The 20744-nt window shown below is 48.1% G+C and overlaps 1 protein-coding gene across 1 annotated transcript; it reads left to right on the top strand.

Annotated features, from left to right (window-relative positions):
* Positions 1-12211: 12211 nt before the first annotated feature.
* Positions 12212-19044, top strand: LOC308150696 (uncharacterized protein; the record flags this gene model as incomplete). The annotated part of the gene is made up of 3 exons (XM_080523500.1): positions 12212-12218; positions 17160-17671; positions 18496-19044. 3 exons carry the CDS (start codon positions 12212-12214, stop codon positions 19042-19044), a joined length of 1068 nt encoding a protein of 355 aa, XP_080379626.1.
* Between the last annotated feature and the right edge of the window lie 1700 nt (positions 19045-20744).

Raw genomic sequence — 20744 nt, 5'->3', positions numbered from 1 at the left:
TGCAAAAGGCGAATCAGTGACCTCCGTCGGAGAGGGGGGATCACGATATACAATTCCCGATGGGCATATGTAATATGACAACGCATGAAACATCCCCAGTCCATGACGCCCCAGAGAGCCATTTGGAATCGTCAGTGAAAACTGAACATGATGCAGGTAATTCGTAGGCCAATAATAGGCTAGTCGGTTTATTTGTTGGGGCTTTAAAGGTAGACTCTGGGATATGACGTCACTCTGTCGCAACACGCTCCATTCTCTCTTCTAGTCCGTTTCATCTCAGGCTGCGTTCGTCAATTCGCTCTGACAGCGGCGGAGCGCACACTGGGTTCAACGTCATAAAGGCACTAAGTAATTTGACTGGACAAGAGGCATTTCACGAGTGCTGATCAGATTCCAGAGCGAATTGACGAACGCAGCCTCAGTCTCTTGACTGCGTTTTGCTATGATGTCATTTCCCAGAGTCCACTTTTAAAAATACCTGTGTTGTGGTGGCCCAGATTACACTTATGTGAGGGTTCAACAGGTACATATATTATCTAGCCTCACCGGCTGTAGGGTATAGAACAAGCAAATTAAGCACCACCCATATAAACGTTATGTGCATGTTCTGTGAAGTCCCATCAATAAATGTAAATGTGAATTCAGGCGGCCAATTGAATTGGCTGGGTAAAGCACCATCACCACACTAACTTGAGAAGTGCTAAATAGTTGAAATACAAATAAATAATAACATCACGTCTTGTTTCCCCCACAAACAGACTGTCAGTGCCAAGACGGCCCGTCCCAAGACGGCCCGTCCCAAGCCGGCGTAAACGCACCTCACCCCCACCCCCGCACGAATCCACCCCAAACCTACATCCCCCAGCTCCCCCTGACAAACGCCCCTCCCCCCACCTTCCCCGAGGGCCAGAGCCAGGGCCACATCATCCGCCCTCACGTCCCTCTGATCAACCTCCAGCCCCTCATCCACCTCCACCCCCCTGCTGCCTCCCAGGACCTGGCTGCCCTGGCGGAAGTGCATCAGGCGGGCTACGCCATGCTGCAGCGGGAGCTGACGGAGACCACCGCCGGCCTGGAGAAGACGCTGCAGCCTCTGCTGGCCTCCATCAGCAGTAACCTGGAGAGGCTGGCCAGCGCTGTGGAACGCATCTCCAGCCTGCCTCTCCCTGGGGGGGGGGGGGGGGGGCTTGCTGCTGCAGACCCTGGACGCCGCCGCGCCCCTCCAACCTTTAGGATAAAGGGAGTCTGGACTGATCTGGAAAACGCACGCACGCACGCACGCACGTCAACATCTCTTCATCTACTCTACTGCATCATTCTACTAGCTAGAGAACATGACTTCATTAGGGTTCCCTGCCACAGTGGTGTTTCGTCTGTGTCAGTGAAGCAGGCTGTCTGACAGACGGGCAGGCAGGCAGACAGGGAGATGCCAGCTGTCATTGTCATACCCCTCCAAGGCCCAGTCCAGATGCCATGTAGTCCAGGGGAGGCCGGGGTGGAGGCTGTAGTCCAGGGGAGGCCGGGGTGGAGGCTGTAGTCCAGGGGAGGCCGGGGTGGAGGCTGTAGTCCAGGGGAGGCCGGGGTGTAGTCCAGGGGAGGCCGGGGTGGAGGCTGTAGTCCAGGGGAGGCCGGGGTGTAGTCCAGGGGAGGCCGGGGTGGAGGACGGGCTCGTTGTAATGCACGGCATGGAAGGAGGAATGGTATCATCACCATGGCAACAGACACACCTTGACCCTCCCTCCGATCACAAACATTCCCCGGCCTAGCCCCGGCTACACGCAGTATGCACTCGGGGCGGAGGTGGTTTGGAATGTCGCTCTGGTGATGAGGCGTAGCCCTGCCTGAGACATAACAACGGTCAGTGTCGCCCTCAGAGTTTAAGGATGTCCTCTTGGCCTGATGGGAGACGTTTGGGTCTTCCACCAGCGTGTTGCAGCGCCACTCTTGCGTTCTTTAGGGAGAGCGCTGCTCTCCTCGTTTCCTGCTCAAGACGCATTGGAGGAGAGTGTCTAAGGGGGGGGGGGGGACCTTGGATCTTCTCATCCAACGCCTTTGAGAAAGAAGCAAGGAGAGAGAGAGGGACAGAGGAGAGACTATTGGAACACACCCACCACAGTAGTGTCATTTTCATCTGTCCAATCCTCTCAGATCTCCACCTAGTCGTATAGGGGTCAATCTGGAATAAGGAGAATGTGTCAGACACACTTGTTACCATAGTGATGGTTGAAGGTTTTCTGTTATGTTATTTAATATGTATGTATATTTCGCCAACATCACTTTTGTTCAGTTAGTCCGGCCAACAGGACTGACCAACCTCTTATTTCAGTGTTTTCTGTTGTGTCTTATTTCATTTAGAAATATTAGCTTGTTTTCAAAGAAAGCTGTAAATATAATTTCAGTTTGGTCATTGTTGTGTTTTTCTAGGTATTAAAGACACATTTCTATATTTTATATCTCAGTAATGCTGAACTACTGTTGTTTGCTTAGTTTCTGTGTTGTCTCTAATCATTATGAGCATAATAATATTATATTATAATAAATGGTTGAACTCAGAGGCGGATTTAGGATTGTAGGAGATCCGGGGCTTAGCCCAGAGGGAGAATATAATGTGCGCGCGGAGCGCGCCGGAAAAATGTGAATTTTTTTTTCTTCTTCGAAAACTCCATGTTTACTAGCTGTAACATTAACGTTACATCATTCTTTTTCACTTGTTACTCAGTCAACCAGAGTGCAGATATCAAAGACTATCAGCCTGTTATTCACTTTATTTGTACAAGTATTATCCTTTGTTTGATTTCTTACCATGTACCGTAACAGTACCTTGCTATGTTTCATTTTCATTATAACATAACGTTATGTTATGATAGCCAGCTAGCATTAGCAAACCGGAAAAGTAGTGTCAGTGAGTCAGTCACCTTTCTAATAAGATTCACAAACCTGAAACATCATCTATGTCATCACTGCTGGTGATGTCATTGTTGTCAGCTGCTGAAACTGCTGCTGCAACAGTTCTTGGCGCTTGTTTTGTTGAAAACAACTTTGGGATATCCATCCTTACAATTTTGCAAGTCAGGCACTGATTGAGATCACTTCTTCTTCAGGGCAGGGCAGGCTACGCAGTACGCAGGCTAATGTCGCCTCTCTGTTGGACTCCGGTACTGCACGTTACTCACGAGAGTTTTATTTTTTATTTTTTATTTTTTTTAAGTAAAACATTCGGGGCTTTTCAGAAAACATCCGGGGCTTGAGCCCAAGTAGCCACCCCCTAGCGCCGCCCCTGGTTGAACTGATGTTCTGACTTGAATTAGCCTAATCATTGTTATACAACAACAACATTTTATGGGTTGGCAATTAACAGTTGTCACATCTCAACTGAAATCACTACCGTGATTATTACCTGTAATTCAATTAATTAAAATACACATGAGGCACACACGCATAAATAAAAGCATGAGAGAAACAAATAGGTGTCCCTTTATTACACATGTATTCCATTATCGACCTCGTAAACTTGGGTATAAAGTATCTGTTGTAAGCTGCCGTTGGCAGTATCAGCATCCATTTAAATTCTAGTTCGGTTTTCATGGCTCACATTTCACAGAGCATTCCGGGAGAGCAAAATACTGCGCTAGAGCACTCGCAACGGCGCTTTTATGGTAGCGCACTGGATCCAACAGCTCGCACTGTTTGAGAACATGTATCCAGTGAAATAATTGATACGTTTCTAACCACTGACCGCAATTATTCACATTTGATAATGCTCTCATCGTCTTTAACTGAACTCCAGGTTTGTAGCTTTTCCCCCCAAATACATTGTTCTCTTCTTTAACTGTGCCGCAATAAGCAACTAGCACGCATTGTGTTGTGTTGTTTCCTGACATTTAGCGCCTTGCCCTACTCGGTTGTTAGTTACCCGGTTAAAAATGGACTCGGATGAAGAAGACTCGTCTGAGAGAAAACGAAGCAAGCGTTTCAATCATGAAGAACTCCAAACACTCATACGTGAGGTGCAAGCGCGACATAAACTGTTGTTTGAAGAGCCATGCGGATCACGCAACCCACGGTTCGCGCTTATACACGCAGCCTGGAGGGAGATTGCGGCGGAGGTGAGTGCGTGCTGCTCCCACGGAACCCAAAGAAGTTCCGTCCAATGCCGGAGGCGATACAGCGATCTGAAACGGAGGGGCGACCCCGACGGAGGGGAGATGGAGTACGTCATGGAGAGGAAAAATCCAAAAGTTAAAAAGTTGGAATTATTTGGGGAGGAGATTCAGTCTACTGGTACGTTGCCTTTTATAATAACCTGCGTTATCTTCTTTCATTTATTTTTTTCTAGTCGGTATCTTGTAGTTTGTAGTATAGCCTACCATGGTAACTGTTAATTAGAAACTCAACTTTTCTTTCTTCAGACCCCATATCCACATATATCCATCAATGACACAGGTGTTTTGATTTGTAGTTTAACACATTAGGGCATCCAATAACATAATCAATATATGCCCTTTCTTTGTCTTGTTCTGTGAGTAGACTTCCAAACAGGAGACGGCCCACGTTGGCATGTTGATGATGACACCGACAGTCGCCAGGCGGACAGTCCACTCACTGAGCTCTCCAGTGACGATCAAGAACCCCCGCCATCCTCTGAGAGAGGTCCGCTTGGCTGGACAGACGACGTTGATGTCGACGTAGGCCCTCCGGCCCAACTGAACCCCAAGCCCTCCACATCCCAGCTGAACCTGCATCCCAGGGTGGAGGTGCTGCGTGTCAATGTCAACACGCCCACCGTGAATCTAGCCAACACTACTCTACCTCGAATGAACCAACAACGCCATGCCAGTTCCCCTCACGTCATTGGCCAGCCTGTCGGTGCTCCTCACATCATTGGCCAGCCTCAAGGTGGTGCTCCTCACGTCATTGGCCAGCCTCAAGGTGGTGCTCCTCACGTCATTGGACAGCCTCAAGGTGGTGCTCCTCACGTCATTGGCCAGCCTGTTGGTGCTCCTCACGTCATTGGCCAGCCTCATGTTGGTTCGCTTAAAGTTGACAGCGCCCAGCCAGCACGCTGTTGGCACAACTCAAGCTATAATAAGACAACCACGTGTTAAGACAACACAAGTGATGCCACAGCCCTATATACCCCAGGAAAATATATCACAGGCCCATATTCCCCATACCAGCCAATCACAGGCCCATATACCCCATACCAACCAATCACAGGCCCATATACCCCATACCAGCCAATCACAGGCCCATATACCCCATACCAGCCAATCACAGGCCAGGTTTCAACCCCAGACGGTCCCGCCCCAGGTGAGCCAAGCTACGGCCCAGATCCCCCTCATAGACGTCCAGCCCCACATCCAGGTCCAACTCCCTCCTCAGGACCTGTGGGTCCTGGTCCAGGTCCACCGGGAGGGTTAGGACATGCTGCAGAGGGAGTTGACCAGCACGAGGAGCAGCTTGGACAGGACACTGCTCAGCCTGCTGTCGGCCGTCAACCACAACCTGGAGAGACTGGCCAGCGCTGTGGAACGCCTCCCCGGCGTGGCCAACACACCACAGACTCACGGGGCTCCACCACCCTGACTGACTGACTGCGGGAGGTGCTAGGTGGGATCCTTGGGGTGGTCCTCACCTTATCTCCTGCTCTTACCCTTAACACTGACTATAACACCCTTACTGTCAATTGTCTTTGTTCTCAGCTGTAACAGTGTTGGGGGGGGGGGAATCCTGTTTAAGACTTTTCAGACTGACTATGGCCAAGTTCACCATGTTAGTTATGTTCCTTATGGAAGGATTTCTCAGTTCAGAGGCAGAAGTCGTTTTAAGACTAGGGGCTCATTTTAAAGCTGTAAAACTGGTCTTAGTACAAACTAAAGTGCCGGTGGGGGCGTTAGCAGATGTGTCTGAAATATAACTGCTATTTTCAAAGCCAGAATCTTTCTTTTTTCAGCGCACTTTCGACGCCACTTGGCCTGATTATGGAACACACCTGTATTCAACTGTGCTACTCCACCCACCTGAGTGCAAGCAAGACAGCGCTTCACCTGTTACCACCGACCCAAATTGCCAATACACCCATGATTGGGCTTGCTTTTGCTTTGGTTGAAAATAGAGCCCTTATTATGCCTTTTTCTATCATTTAAAAAGAAAATAAAACTGACGACGTGAATGTATCCCTAATGAATCTCTGTACTTGGGAGTGTGAAGGAAGCGCTGTTGTGTTGTCAGAATCTGTGATGTTTCTGCTTCTTTCTCTTCTGGTTTGCGTTTCACACAGTGCCAAGGTGTTTAGTCATCTATGAATGTCCTGTTGAGTTTGAAATTAAAAACTCCTTCCCCCCCCCCCGTCTACTGGAAGAAATATCTGATCTAACCAGACTAGACCTATGACGTAGTGTAGTACCTATAGCCATAGTAACTGTGACTTGTGCATAGTAGCACCATTTACTACTGTACAGTCAATGGAGTAATCACAGAATTTCATTTTCACATATCTATTCACAAAGACAGATTGTAAGTCTTCATAGTACCTTTTAGATTGAGCATAACATGATCTGTAGCTAGTCTAGCGGTAAGATTAGCTGGCAATAACTGGAAGGTTGCTGGTTCGATCACCTGAACTACGTGACGTGCCGACGAGAGGGCTTCAGCACCACAGTACCTAGATTGACCATTACATAATCTAAAAGAACGATGATGTCATAGCCAACGGTGGCCAAAAGATGGCGCCAGCTACACACTTGTGGTTTTCATTTGGTCGAGAGAGCTCCCGACGCCTTGTTATCTGGTTTCACAGACACTGATTAAAAGCATCTTCAGTTGAGATCTTACATTAAGGGCTGGTTTCCCAGAGACAAATTAAGCGTAGTTCTGGGGCCTCATTCATAAAAAAGTACTTTTTGGGATGTTGTGAATCAGGTTTGTCTTTTCTACACTCTTCTCTTCTCTTCTCTCTCTCTCCCTCTCTCTTCTCTTGTCTCTCTCTCTCTTCTCTTCTCTCTCTCTCTTCTCTTCTCTCTCTTCTCTTCTCTCTCTCTCTTCTCTTCTCTCTCTCTCTCTTCTCTCTCTCTCTCTTCTCTTCTCTCTTCTCTCTTCTCTTCTCTCTCTCTCTCTCTTCTCTCTCTCTCTCTTCTTTCTCTCCCTCTCTCTCTCTCTCTTCTCTTCTCTCTCTCTCTTCTCTTCTCTCTCTCCCTTCTCTCTCTTTTCTCTCTCTCTCTTCTCTTCTCTCTCTCTCTTCTCTCTCTCTCTCTTCTCTTCTCTCTCTCTTCTCTTCTCTCTCTCTCTCTTCTCTCTCTCTCTTCTCTTCTCTCTCTCTCTTCTCTTCTCTCTCTCTCTCTCTTCTCTTCTCTCTTCTCTTCTCTTCTCTTGTCTTTCTCTTCTCTCTCTCTCTTCTCTCTCTCTCTTCTCTTCTCTTCTCTCTTCTCTTCTCTTCTCTCTCTCTCTCTCTCTCTTCTCTCTCTCTCTCTCTCTCTCTCTCTCTTCTCTTCTCTCTCTCTTCTCTCTCTCTTCTCTTCTCTCTCTCTCTCTCTCTCTCTCTCTCTCTCTCTCTCTCTCTCTCTCTCTCTCTCTCTCTCTCCCTCTCCTCCCCGTAACAGAAAGTCCAGGTGATCATCACAGTGTACGATTATGACAAGCTGGGCAGCAACGACGCCATCGGGAAGTGTTTCATCGGCTTCGGCGCCACAGGCGTGGGGCTCCGCCATTGGTCGGACATGTTGGCCAATCCCAGACGTCCTGTGGCCCAGTGGCACACGCTGCTGCCGGAGGAGGAGGTGGAAGCCGCCCTGAAGGCCCCCATCCGCTAAACACACACACACACACAATTGCGCACACACACCTCAACTATCATCCCAGTCCCGAAGAAAAGCACGGTGAGCTGCCTAAACGACTACCGCCCGGTGGCACTCACACCAATCATCATGAAGTGCTTCGAGAAACTAGTCCGGGCCCACATACTCACACGCCTCCCGCCCAACCTGGATCCATACCAGTTCGCCTACAGAGCCCACAGGTCCACAGAGGACGCCATCGCGACGACTCTCCACGCCACTCTATCCCACCTGGAGAGGGGAAACAGCTACGCGAGACTGCTCTTTGTGGACTTCAGCTCTGCCTTCAACACCATCCTTCCAGACAGGCTAGTGACCAAACTACTAGACCTGGGACTATCACACTCTATGGGCCCTATTATGCACTTCATAAGTCTTAAGCAATAAGACGAGGCGGTAGATCTAAACTTAAGTGGGTCAGCGCGCATGCGCAAACCGCGGAGGCGCGCTCGTGTTTCAAAACGTGCATGAAGTCTAGTGCCTATGAACTGCATAATAGCATAGCGCTTATGACTTAACGCAGCCGGTTCTTAAAGGGAATGGCACCTGGCACGCTGATTGGGTTGATTGAGAAGACGCCCAAAACACACCCATGACTAATTTCTGGGCTTAGCGCCAGGTCTTAGGCGCCCACTACCGCACGCATAATAGCAAAGTGGCCTTGACCACGCCTCCACGTCTTAAGTTTAGATCTACCGCCTCGTCTTATTGCTTAAGACTTATGAAGTGCATAATAGGGCCCTGAATGTGCATGGATCAAGGACTTCCTGACCGACCGCCCCCAGAGGGTGCGGGTGGGCTCCCACACCTCCACAGCCCTCAGACTCAGCACTGGGTCCCCCCAGGGCTGCGTGCTAAGCCCCATCCTCTACAACCTCTACACCTACGACTTCACCCCCGTCCACCCCAGCAACTCCATCGTAAAGTTTGCAGACGACACCACCGTGGTGGGCTGCATCTCGGGGGGGGACGAGGCGGCGTACAGGGATGAGGTAGAGCAACTGAGCAAGCTGTGCAAGGTTAACAACCTGCTGCTGAACAAGTGGCGCAGTGGAGAGCATCCTCACCTACGGCATCTGCAACTGGTTCTCCAGCTGCACAACCACGGAGAGAAATGCGCTACAGAGAGTCGTGAGAACAGCCCAGAAGATCACCGGCGCCCCCTTCCCCTCTCTGGAAGAGCTGTACAACACACGCTGTCTCAGGAAGGCCTCCAAGATCTCCAGAGACCCAACCCACCCTGGGTACGAACACTTTGCCCGGCTGCCCTCGAAAAGGCGGTACAGGACCATGGCCGCAAGGACAAACAGACTGAAGCACAGCTTCTACCCCAGGGCCATCCAGGCCCTGAACACAGCAAAGACCTAGGTTCTGGGCCCTGGACAGTCTGGACGGATTGATGGCAGCTGCTGGACTGAAAAAAATCAGGTGTAGTGCTGAGGCACAAATATGTACATTTCAAGCCTGCAAACTGCGACACTTTAAATGAATGTGCAATAACACTATGTGCAATATGACAACCCTATTCGTCTATCTGTACAGTATAGTATAGTGGATAGTGTACATAGCCTTTATTTATGTAAACCAGCTCCTTCCCTTCTTGTTTTTTTTTCTTTTTTTTTTCTTTCCTAGCACCAGGGGAGCCACCCCTCCTAAATTTCGTTGTTTGGTACCTGTACTATAGCAATGACAATAAAGACCATTCATTCATTCATTCACACATGCACGCACGCACGCACACACACACACACACACCTGAACAACACACCACTTAACACATATCTTCTACACAACATTGTTGAATTTTCCTTTTCACACACCTCCACCCATACCTGGGCACCACATTACAACACCAAACACACACCTGTATATATATATATACGGACACACACATGGACACACACACGGATACACACACAGATACACACACGGATACACACACGGATATATACACACACACACACCTGAACAACACACCACTTAACACACATCTTATACACAATTGGTAAATTTTCCATTAGATTTTTCCTATTGTCTAGTATTAGTTCCACGTTTTTATTCATTGACTGTGCTGAATGTCCTCCATGTTGATGTTACATATGCTGTGAGTATGAGTGAATGTTTCTGCTGTATGTGTGTGACTGAGAATATGTGTATCCCTGTGTATTTGTGTCAGGAGAGTGAGGTGTGTGTGTGTGTGTGTTATACCGTAGTACATGACAGCTTTCTCTGGTGTACCTCCTGTGGGAATGTAATGTAATGTGAGTGTAAATAGATAAATAAAGAATTCCTAACATTAACAGATGGATGCTCAGATGGATTTACCAGTTCTGTGTGCAGCGAGTACTGATAAACACCCACATAGACACACACGCACACACGCACGCGCACACACACACACCTGTACTGACCTTGGAAACCACTGGTTTGAAGTGGAGACCCAGGACAAACACCCACATCACATTGGTTGAATATAATCCGTCTATGAAAATGAACCGTTCAACGTTCAACGTTCATCGCACAACCCCACAACGTTATCCAATCCAATTTCATCCCACTGTATCTTCATCCTCTGTTCCTTCAGGTAATCCCAGTGATATTAGAAAAAGGATTTACCGTGAGAGACCACTACAAGACCGAACATATTAGAGAACCGGAAAAAATTGGACTTCACCCAAGTCAACACCAGCTGTTAAGGGTTACCAGTGAGTGGGTCAACAGTGAGTGGGATCTGTTGCAGGGGGAGGCTAGCAGAGGCAGAAATCAGGAGGTCGGGCTCATTGGAATGCATGGGATGGAATGAGGAATAGGGGGTGTGTGTTTGATACCGTCTCTTATGTCATTCCATGCATTACAATGCATGTCCGCCGTCCTCCGTTTTGTACCTCCACCAGCCTCCCCTGGTTTTGCTATGAGGTCATGGGATGACCGGAGCAGGGTGTGATCTGGGGCGACTGGTGAGGGAAGGACTGGATTAGTGGGTTCTATGTCCTCTCCCCCCCGCCCTCCATATAGCACACATAGAGCTGCAGGCCTCTGTCAAACATGTGAGCAGGGAACCAGAGAGAGGGCACAGAGGAGAGGGGGAGCAGGGGAGACAGGAGAGGGGGAGCAGGGGAGGGTGGGGGGGAGACAGGAGAGGGGGGGGAGACAGGAGAGGGGGAGCAGGGGAGGGGGGGAGACAGGAGAGGGGGGGAGACAGGAGAGGGGGGGGAGACAGGAGAGGGGGAGCAGGGGAGGGGGGGGAGACAGGAGAGGGGGGGGAGACAGGAGAGGGGGAGCAGGGGAGGGGGGGGAGACAGGAGAGGGGGAGCAGGGGAGGCGGGGGAGACAGGAGAGGGGGGGAGACAGGAGAGGGGTAGCAGGGGAGGGGGGGGAGACAGGAGAGGGGGAGCAGGGGAGGGGGGGGAGACAGGAGAGGGGGAGCAGGGGAGGGTGGGGGGGAGACAGGAGAGGGGCGCAGGGGAGGGGGGGGCACAGAGGAGAGGAGGAGCAGGGGAGGGGGGGGAGACAGGAGAGGGGGAGGGGGGGGAGACAGGAGAGGGGGAGCAGGGGAGGGGGGGAGACAGGAGAGGGGGAGCAGGGGAGGGGGGGGAGACAGGAGAGGGGGAGCAGGGGAGGGGGGGGAGACAGGGGAGGGGGAGCAGGGGAGGGGGGGGAGACAGGAGAGGGGGGGAGACAGGAGAGGGGGAGCAGGGGAGGGGGGGGGACAGGCGAGGGGGAGCAGGGGAGGGGGGGAGACAGGAGAGGGGGGGGAGACAGGAGAGGGGTAGCAGGGGAGGGGGGGGGACAGGCGAGGGGTAGCAGGGGAGGGGGGGAGACAGGAGAGGGGGAGCAGGGGAGGGGGGGGCACAGAGGAGAGGAGGAGCAGGGGAGGGGGGGAGACAGGAGAGGGGGAGCAGGGGAGGGGGGAGGCACAGAGGAGAGGAGGAGCAGGGGAGGGGGGGAGACAGGAGAGGGGGAGCAGGAATGGAATGGAATGGAATGGAATGGAATGGAATGGAATGGACTTTATTTGTCATTGCTACAGTACAGGTACCAAACAACGAAATTTAGGAGGGGTGGCTCCCCTGGTGTTAGGAAAGGAAAAAAGAAAACACATTTTAGAAAAAGCATAGATGCATAAAATCACAAGAAGGTATTGATTGATTGAATTGATTGAAAACTTTATTAGAAGGTTTGCAGAAGTAGGTACATGAAAGTACATATTACATACAAGGTCAACTAAAAGGATAAAAACCCAAGAAAGCCACTGGCTTATTTCAATTGGGGTCCTTGTGATCTGGGGCGACTGGTGAGGGAAGAGGGAGAGGAGGTAGGGAGCTGGTTTACATCAATAAAGGCGCAGGGGAGCCAAGAGAGGACGGGATGATATGAAGATGGAAGGTAAGTGACTAAAACAATACTGTGACAAAAACAATACTTGTCCAACATCTACAAAGTGTGACTACACAAACACTAGGGTGAGTTAGTGTGTATGTATGTGTGTGTGTATAGTGTGTCTAGTGTGTCTAGTAATACGTGTGTGTATAGTGTGTGTAGTGATGAATCTATATGTGTGTAGTGTAGTGTGTGTGTGTGTGTGTATAGTAATTACAGTGTGTGAACTGTGAAGTGTGTTAATGACAGTGTCTTCATCTGCTTGTCGTGTTCCACTGCGGGGTCACAAGTGTTGTTACACCATCTCTCCACCAGGGGGGAGGACTTGCCCTCTCTCTGTCTGTTGGTCATGCAAGAATTGTGGAAGCAACTTTCCTGTCTGTCTTGGGGCCTCATTTATAAAAAAGTACTTGAACGTCATCTTTGACTTTCACGTAAGCACATTTTTCTAAACGGACGTAAGCATTATTTATAAAACGGGCTGAGATCAGTGGCGATTCTAGAGATTTATACATGGGGTTGCAAAGGGGTGGCAAGCAGATATTTTAGTGTGGCCATCATTTTGATAAGTGGCTAGCTTAATGTCTTACATTTATGTATATATTTATCATCCCTTACAGCCTGTTCTACATATAGAACTAGTGTGTGCACACCAGTGTGTATGTGTACAGGTTTCTCTCTCATCCAGTAAATTATTACAAAGACATAGGTTTGTGGGAGAAAAAAACATTTTATTATCTCTTTCATTCTGAGACAATAAACAAGGAACATGAACAATGCGCGCTGAACTTGATCGTCAGAACAAACAAGAATCTACATCTGTAGACACACATATCACACATACCCTAACACTAACACACATATCACACATACCCTAACCTAACACACATATCACACATACCCTAACACACATATCACACATACCCTAACCTAACACACATATGACACATACCCTAACACACATATCACACATACCCTAACCTAACACACATATGACACATACCCTAACACACATATCACACATACCCTAACACACATATCACACATACCCTAACCTAACACACATATGACACATACCCTAACACACATATCACACATACCCTAACACACATATCACACATACCCTAACACACATATCACACATACCCTAACACACATATCACACATACCTGGCCTAACCTAACACACATATCACACATACCCTAACCTAACACACATATGACACATACCCTAACCTAACACACATATCACACATACCCTAACCTAACACACATATGACACATACCCAATATATATATAATATAATATAATAAGTATAGCCCAATCAACTCCCCCCCCACCTCGCTGCACATACAGTAAACAGTCACAGTACATACACTAGGGGTTTGGAGAAGATAACAATAAATAAAAGCAATAATAAATAATAAAAACTAACAAAACATGTCGCTCAGATATATTTATAATATAATTAAGGTATGGACGTAGATGTCATTACATTACATTACATTATTGTCGTCTAGCATAGGCCTTCATCCAAAGCGACCCACCCAAAACCCCACCAAACGAGTACCCTGGAGTCAGATAGTGCATACATTTGCCAAGCAAAAATCCTTAGGGGAAACCTTGCAGTAAGGAAGATGACAAGGCAGGTCCAATATATTTTAAGTAGGGGTCCCAAGTTTGGTAGAAACTGTCCGTCTTGGAGTGTAACATGCAAGTGATATATTCATTGGGAATGCAGTCCATTATGATATTATGCCAAGATTTTTTGGAGGGGGAGCTTCCTTTATCCAGTATAGCAGAATGTTTTTCCTTGCGGAAAATGTTAAGAGGTTGAACAACCTTTGGTGTTTGGCATTCGAGATCTGGCGATCCGGTGCTAGGGTCCTAACAAAAACAAAGAACTTTGAACACATTACACCAATCCTGAGATCCCTGCACTGGCTACCAGTCTCTCAGAGAATTGAATTCAAAATCCTACATACAAATCACAAAATGGTCTTGGACCAAAATACATATCAGATCTCCTCCCACCCTATATTCCCGCAAGGTCCCTAAGGTCGGCTAAGACTAATCAGCTAATCATTCCAAGAGTAAAAACAAAACACAGTGCAGCAGCTTTCAATCACGCTGCTGCATGCTCCTGGAACAAACTCCCTGAAGAAATCAAACAGGCCCAAACCTTAAAATATTTAAATCTAAGCTAAAAACACAAACACTTCTATCAATGTATTTTTTCCATTAACTATTGTCTTATTAAATGTTTTATCTATTTACTTCTTATATTTGCTTTTATTCATTGTAATTTTTATTTTCTTACTATGCTCCTCTTGCTGTATTTTTAAATAATGTAAAGCACTTTGAATTGCCCCTGTTGTATAAGTGTTATACAAAGAAACTTGCCACAAAATCTGCTATTAAAAAAATAAATAATAAAAAAATACAAATAAATTAATTTACAAAAGCTGAATGCGACGATTGCTATGCTGTGCAGCAAATCGCTTCACAAACTCATCCAAATTCAGAGCTTTTGCACGTTTAGACTCAATGCTGAGAACTGCAATACTTGTTAATCTATTCTCTGCCATGGTAGAGCGCAGGTGATTCTTTATTATTTTAAGAGTTGAAAAACTCCTCTCACATGCTGCACTGGTGACCGGCAATACTACAGCTATTTTAGATAATCTGAACATCTCCAAGAAAACCGTCTTGTATGGATCTTTGTTTTCCATTTGTTGCTTGTTGATCCAACAATCTTCTAATCTGCTGCAGTTCGTGTTTAAGGTAATCTACATTTGATCCATATGCATTTGCTAAAAGATTAACTGCCTCCTCATTCAAAAAGCTGCTGCTGGATGGATTCAGTGCCTGGATACCCTGCATGATGTGACAGTTAAAGCTAGAGAATCGTCTTTGCATTTCACCAATCATGCAATCAATGACAGGATAAAATATTTTGTGTGCTGTCCTAGTGTAGACGTGATAACACTACCTCAGTGTTTCCTCTATATGCATTTTTTCGTGGCGGGCCGCCACGAATGAATTTCCTCCGCCACTAATTGATTCAGACAGTCTTCTTTGATTCAGGCTGCGCAGAAAGGCAGCAAGTTATTATGACCGGAGAACAGAAAAAAAGCAGATTGAAGCTAGATTTAGGCCGCTTCCAGACCAACATTTCGTTACGATTTAGGGCGTAGTTATTTACAATATGTTACAATGTTGCAATTAACCTCGTCGTTTGTGTTCGCACTGCAATCGAGACTGAATCGCTCTCAACAGGCGCGAGGCGCGAGGCGACGCGCTTTCAAAACAGTTTTGTGATTGGTCCGAATTTAGCGGGACATTTGGATTTCTCTTTTAGCCTGTCGCCGGTGCCTTTAATCCCGTATCCTAATCGAAAATGCAACATCATCAGCGACGACTGTGGGTTATTGCATTTACTGCTGTTCTCTGGTTCATGTTCTTATACCAGTGCTCAGTATAGAGTATTTTAAATGAACATTCGTAATGTATGTCTCTGATGTTCATGGTCAATTAAATCAGCCTATTTTGTGAAACAAATAATGTTCCCGCTAATGGGTTAACCGAGCATTCTCGCACCTAACGTGCAAGCACCTAGCTTCGAACTATTCATAGCAATATGCGCGGGGCAAAAATAATCTATTGCCTCTAAAAATCACCACGAACAGAACGGTGGAGGTACGGGTAAGCAGGGCTCATGTTGGTGTCCTCAAAGGTAAGAGTTGGTTTTCTTTAACTCAACTGATAGCATTACCTTGCTGTTGTTGTTTACCGAATGCTCCATCTGACTGTCACACTGTGATTTTACTTGTGTAAACAGTTAATGAGTAACGTTAGCCGGTTTTGTGCGTGTACTCTCATGTAGGCCTACTTCGTATTGATCTTTCTGTGTGTGTGTGTGTGTGTGTATTGCGCGTTACGCATGTTCCGCTGCAGCTGTAGGATATATTGGTATTTGATCACCTTCTATATAAAATCACCTGCTCGGCTTTAATGACTTAACCGCTATTTAAGAAATTATAATTGTTGCCACCCTCTATTTTTTGGTGAAACTACGTCTTTGTTTTGAGCGCCAGTGCGCGTTTTATGCGCGTGCACGGGGAAAAAAATCGCGCGCCCTGCGCGCGCGAAAAATAACCGCTCCGCCACTAATGTGAAAAATCCTGGAGGAAACACTGTTTAAGTTTCTTTGTTATCCGTCTTGCCCTCTTATGAGTGTGAGTTGTAGAAATGTTACAACTTTCACAGGTGTTGAGTATTTCAATCCAAAGCTCATTATGTCTCAGAACGATAGTTTTTTAGAGTCTGTTGTAGTGTTTCAATTAGCTCAACAGCTTTAGTAAGGTCAAGCTGTGTTGACTGGAGCATATCTGACAAAACTCGGGTGTCACCTAGTACTTTTCTAAAAACTGTAAGGCATCCAATAAAATTTAGTATGTATGTATGGTGGCCTGTAGGGTCCAGTAGTATGTATGGTGGCCTGTAGGGTCCAGTAGTATGTATGTATGGTGGCCTGTAGGGTCCAGTAGTATGTATGGTGTCCTGTAGGGTCCAGTAGTATGTATGGTGGCCTGTAGGGTCCAGTAGTATGTATGTATGGTGGCCTGTAGGGTCCAGTAGTATGTATGTATGGTGTCCTGTAGGGTCCAGTAGTATGTATGTATGGTGTCCTGTAGGGTCCAGTAGTATGTATGGTGGCCTGTAGGGTCCAGTAGTATGTATGTATGGTGTCCTGTAGGGTCCAGTAGTATGTATGTATGGTGGCCTGTAGGGTCCAGTAGTATGTATGTATGGTGGCCTGTAGGGTCCAGTAGTATGTATGTATGGTGGCCTGTAGGGTCCAGTAGTATGTATGTATGGTGGCCTGTAGGGTCCAGTAGTATGTATGTATGGTGGCCTGTAGGGTCCAGTAGTATGGGGGGGTAGTGGAGCCTGGAGTGGAGCCTCGTCGTCCTTGTCGCCCCGTCAACATCACCCCCTGGTTACATCTCTCCACCGCCACCAACAGGGTCACTATCACATGGGGGAACTTCGGCAAGCGCTACTCTGTGGCTGTGTACTTAGTGAGGGTCTTCACATCAGCAGAGCTCTTCAGCCAACTCAAACACTGCTCACAGGAGAGTGCAGAACGTTGTCGCGAACGCATCCAGGATAAGCTACGCTTTGATCCAGAGAGTGAGATTGCCAGCACAGGCCTCCGTGTCTCTCTCATCTGTCCTCTGGTAAAGATGCGGCTGGGTGTGCCGTGTCGAGTGCTGACCTGCGCCCACCTGCAGTGTTTCGACGCGGTCTTCTTCCTGCAGATGAATGAGAAGAAGCCCACGTGGACCTGCCCCGTCTGTGACAAGCCCGCGCCCTTCGAGCTGCTCACTATCGATGGGCTGCTGACAGAGATCCTGACAGAGACACCCGAGGAGGTGGAGGAGATTGAGTATCGAGTAGGGGGGGTAGTGGTGGTCTAGTGGTGGGGGTAGTGGTGGTCTAGTGGATAGTGAGTTGGACTTGGGATCGGAAGGTTGTGAGTTCAAATCCCGCCTGAAGCCACACCACTACTAGTGTGCCCTTGGGTAAGGCACTTAGCCCTCAGTTACTCCAGGGGGAATGTCCCTGTAATTCGTAATTGTAAGTCGCTTTGGATAAAGGCGTCTGCTAAATGGCAAAATTATTATTAAAATTATAGTATGTATGTATGGTGTCCTGTAGGGTCCAGTAGTATGTATGTATGGTGGCCTGTAGGGTCCAGTAGTATGTATGTATGGTGGCCTGTAGGGTCCAGTAGTATGTATGTATGGTGGCCTGTAGGGTCCAGTAGTATGTATGGTGTCCTGTAGGGTCCAGTAGTATGTATGTATGGTGTCCTGTAGGGTCCAGTAGTATGTATGTATGGTGGCCTGTAGGGTCCAGTAGTATGTATGTATGGTGGCCTGTAGGGTCCAGTAGTATGTATGGTGTCCTGTAGGGTCCAGTAGTATGTATGGTGGCCTGTAGGGTCCAGTAGTATGTATGTATGGTGGCCTGTAGGGTCCAGTAGTATGTATGTATGGTGGCCTGTAGGGTCCAGTAGTATGTATGTATGGTGGCCTGTAGGGTCCAGTAGTATGTATGTATGGTGGCCTGTAGGGTCCAGTAGTATGTATGTATGGTGTCCTGTAGGGTCCAGTAGTATGTATGTATGGTGGCCTGTAGGGTCCAGTAGTATGTATGTATGGTGGCCTGTAGGGTCCAGTAGTATGTATGTATGGTGGCCTGTAGGGTCCAGTAGTATGGGGGGGTAGTGGAGCCTGGAGTGGAGCCTCGTCGTCCTTGTCGCCCCGTCAACATCACCCCCTGGTTACATCTCTCCACCGCCACCAACAGGGTCACTATCACATGGGGGAACTTCGGCAAGCGCTACTCTGTGGCTGTGTACTTAGTGAGGGTCTTCACATCAGCAGAGCTCTTCAGCCAACTCAAACACTGCTCACAGGAGAGTGCAGAACGTTGTCGCGAACGCATCCAGGATAAGCTACGCTTTGATCCAGAGAGTGAGATTGCCACCACAGGCCTCCGTGTCTCTCTCATCTGTCCTCTGGTAAAGATGCGGCTGGGTGTGCCGTGTCGAGTGCTGACCTGCGCCCACCTGCAGTGTTTCGACGCGGTCTTCTTCCTGCAGATGAATGAGAAGAAGCCCACGTGGACCTGCCCCGTCTGTGACAAGCCCGCGCCCTTCGAGCTGCTCACTATCGATGGGCTGCTGACAGAGATCCTGACAGAGACACCCGAGGAGGTGGAGGAGATTGAGTATCGAGTAGGGGGGGTAGTGGTGGTCTAGTGGTGGGGGTAGTGGTGGTCTAGTGGATAGTGAGTTGGACTTGGGATCGGAAGGTTGTGAGTTCAAATCCCGCCTGAAGCCACACCACTACTAGTGTGCCCTTGGGTAAGGCACTTAGCCCTCAGTTACTCCAGGGGGAATGTCCCTGTAATTCGTAATTGTAAGTCGCTTTGGATAAAGGCGTCTGCTAAATGGCAAAATTATTATTAAAATTATAGTATGTATGTATGGTGTCCTGTAGGGTCCAGTAGTATGTATGTATGGTGGCCTGTAGGGTCCAGTAGTATGTATGGTGGCCTGTAGGGTCCAGTAGTATGTATGGTGTCCTGTAGGGTCCAGTAGTATGTATGGTGGCCTGTAGGGTCCAGTAGTATGTATGTATGGTGTCCTGTAGGGTCCAGTAGTATGTATGTATGGTGTCCTGTAGGGTCCAGTAGTATGTATGGTGTCCTGTAGGGTCCAGTAGTATGTATGGTGGCCTGTAGGGTCCAGTAGTATGTATGTATGGTGGCCTGTAGGGTCCAGTAGTATGTATGTATGGTGGCCTGTAGGGTCCAGTAGTATGTATGTATGGTGGCCTGTAGGGTCCAGTAGTATGTATGTATGGTGGCCTGTAGGGTCCAGTAGTATGTATGTATGGTGGCCTGTAGGGTCCAGTAGTATGTATGGTGGCCTGTAGGGTCCAGTAGTATGTTACAAGGTCACAGAGTTCTTCACCCTCATTCTTGTTTATATTATTGATTTGCACCTCAAAAGTGGCCGCATGAACATGCTCTATTACTGTGCTCCGAAGTGGGCTGAGGTGGTGGTGAAATGTGCCACCCTTCGCAGAGGCTTTCATTCACCACTCAGATGGGCCTCCATCCTCCTCAGTGTCCTCTACATCTTCGTCAAGGCTCAGTGCGCCAAGCAAGGCAACTGTGAGCAGTGCTGTGCCACAGGCATGTATGTCCCTCCTCCGGTCACTGCTCAGGAAAGGGAGTAGGCTGACCTCTGACAAAATCCTAGACCTGAGGCACCTGTATCTAGGGAAATGCCTACGATGGACACTGGCATAAATCATGACCCCTCCACCCCCTTCCGACACATTTTGAAATGGACCTATGATATGTTCTGCTCCTACAAACAGTTTGGTCCCCCCTCTGATCTATGTGCATTCCCACTGGGACCAGTTGGCACCAGTTTCAGGGGCTTTGATGAGTACTACAGGACCATTTACCCCCTGCTTCTCACCAATACTTTTGAAGAGCTTGTAAGTGAATGGGTGAAGAACACAGATTCAAGAAGGCTGATATCTAAGAATTTAAGAGGTGATGGAAATGATTACAGCAATGGTGTGTGGAATGCCCGTTTTTCAGCAAACATCATTGCTCATGAGGAGTCCCGTCAACTTTACCCTAAGGAGGATGACCTGGTCATTCTGTGGCTGCCTCAGAATACTGGGGCATACTCCAGTGATGAACAGGAGTACCTGGAGCCCAAGGCCCATTTGGGCTGTGTGCACAGATCCAATCTCATTAATGGAGATCAGTGTCTAGCCTTGAACCTGGTGATTAAGACCCATGGGAATGTGACATCTGTGAATGAGCAGCCAGTGCGCTGCGAAGTAGTTGGTTCTCTTATCAGCACCCTCAGGGAATACAGGGCACTGACCAATCTCAAAAGCAGCCCCATGCTTAAACCTCTCCTGTTTCCCCAAG

This window comes from Nansenia antarctica (genome assembly GCF_963989245.1).
Source record: "Nansenia antarctica genome assembly, chromosome: 2".
Classification (NCBI taxonomy): Eukaryota; Metazoa; Chordata; class Actinopteri; order Argentiniformes; family Microstomatidae; genus Nansenia; species Nansenia antarctica.
Note: the sequence above shows the minus strand (reverse complement) of the source record. Positions and strands in the feature narration are given on the sequence as shown.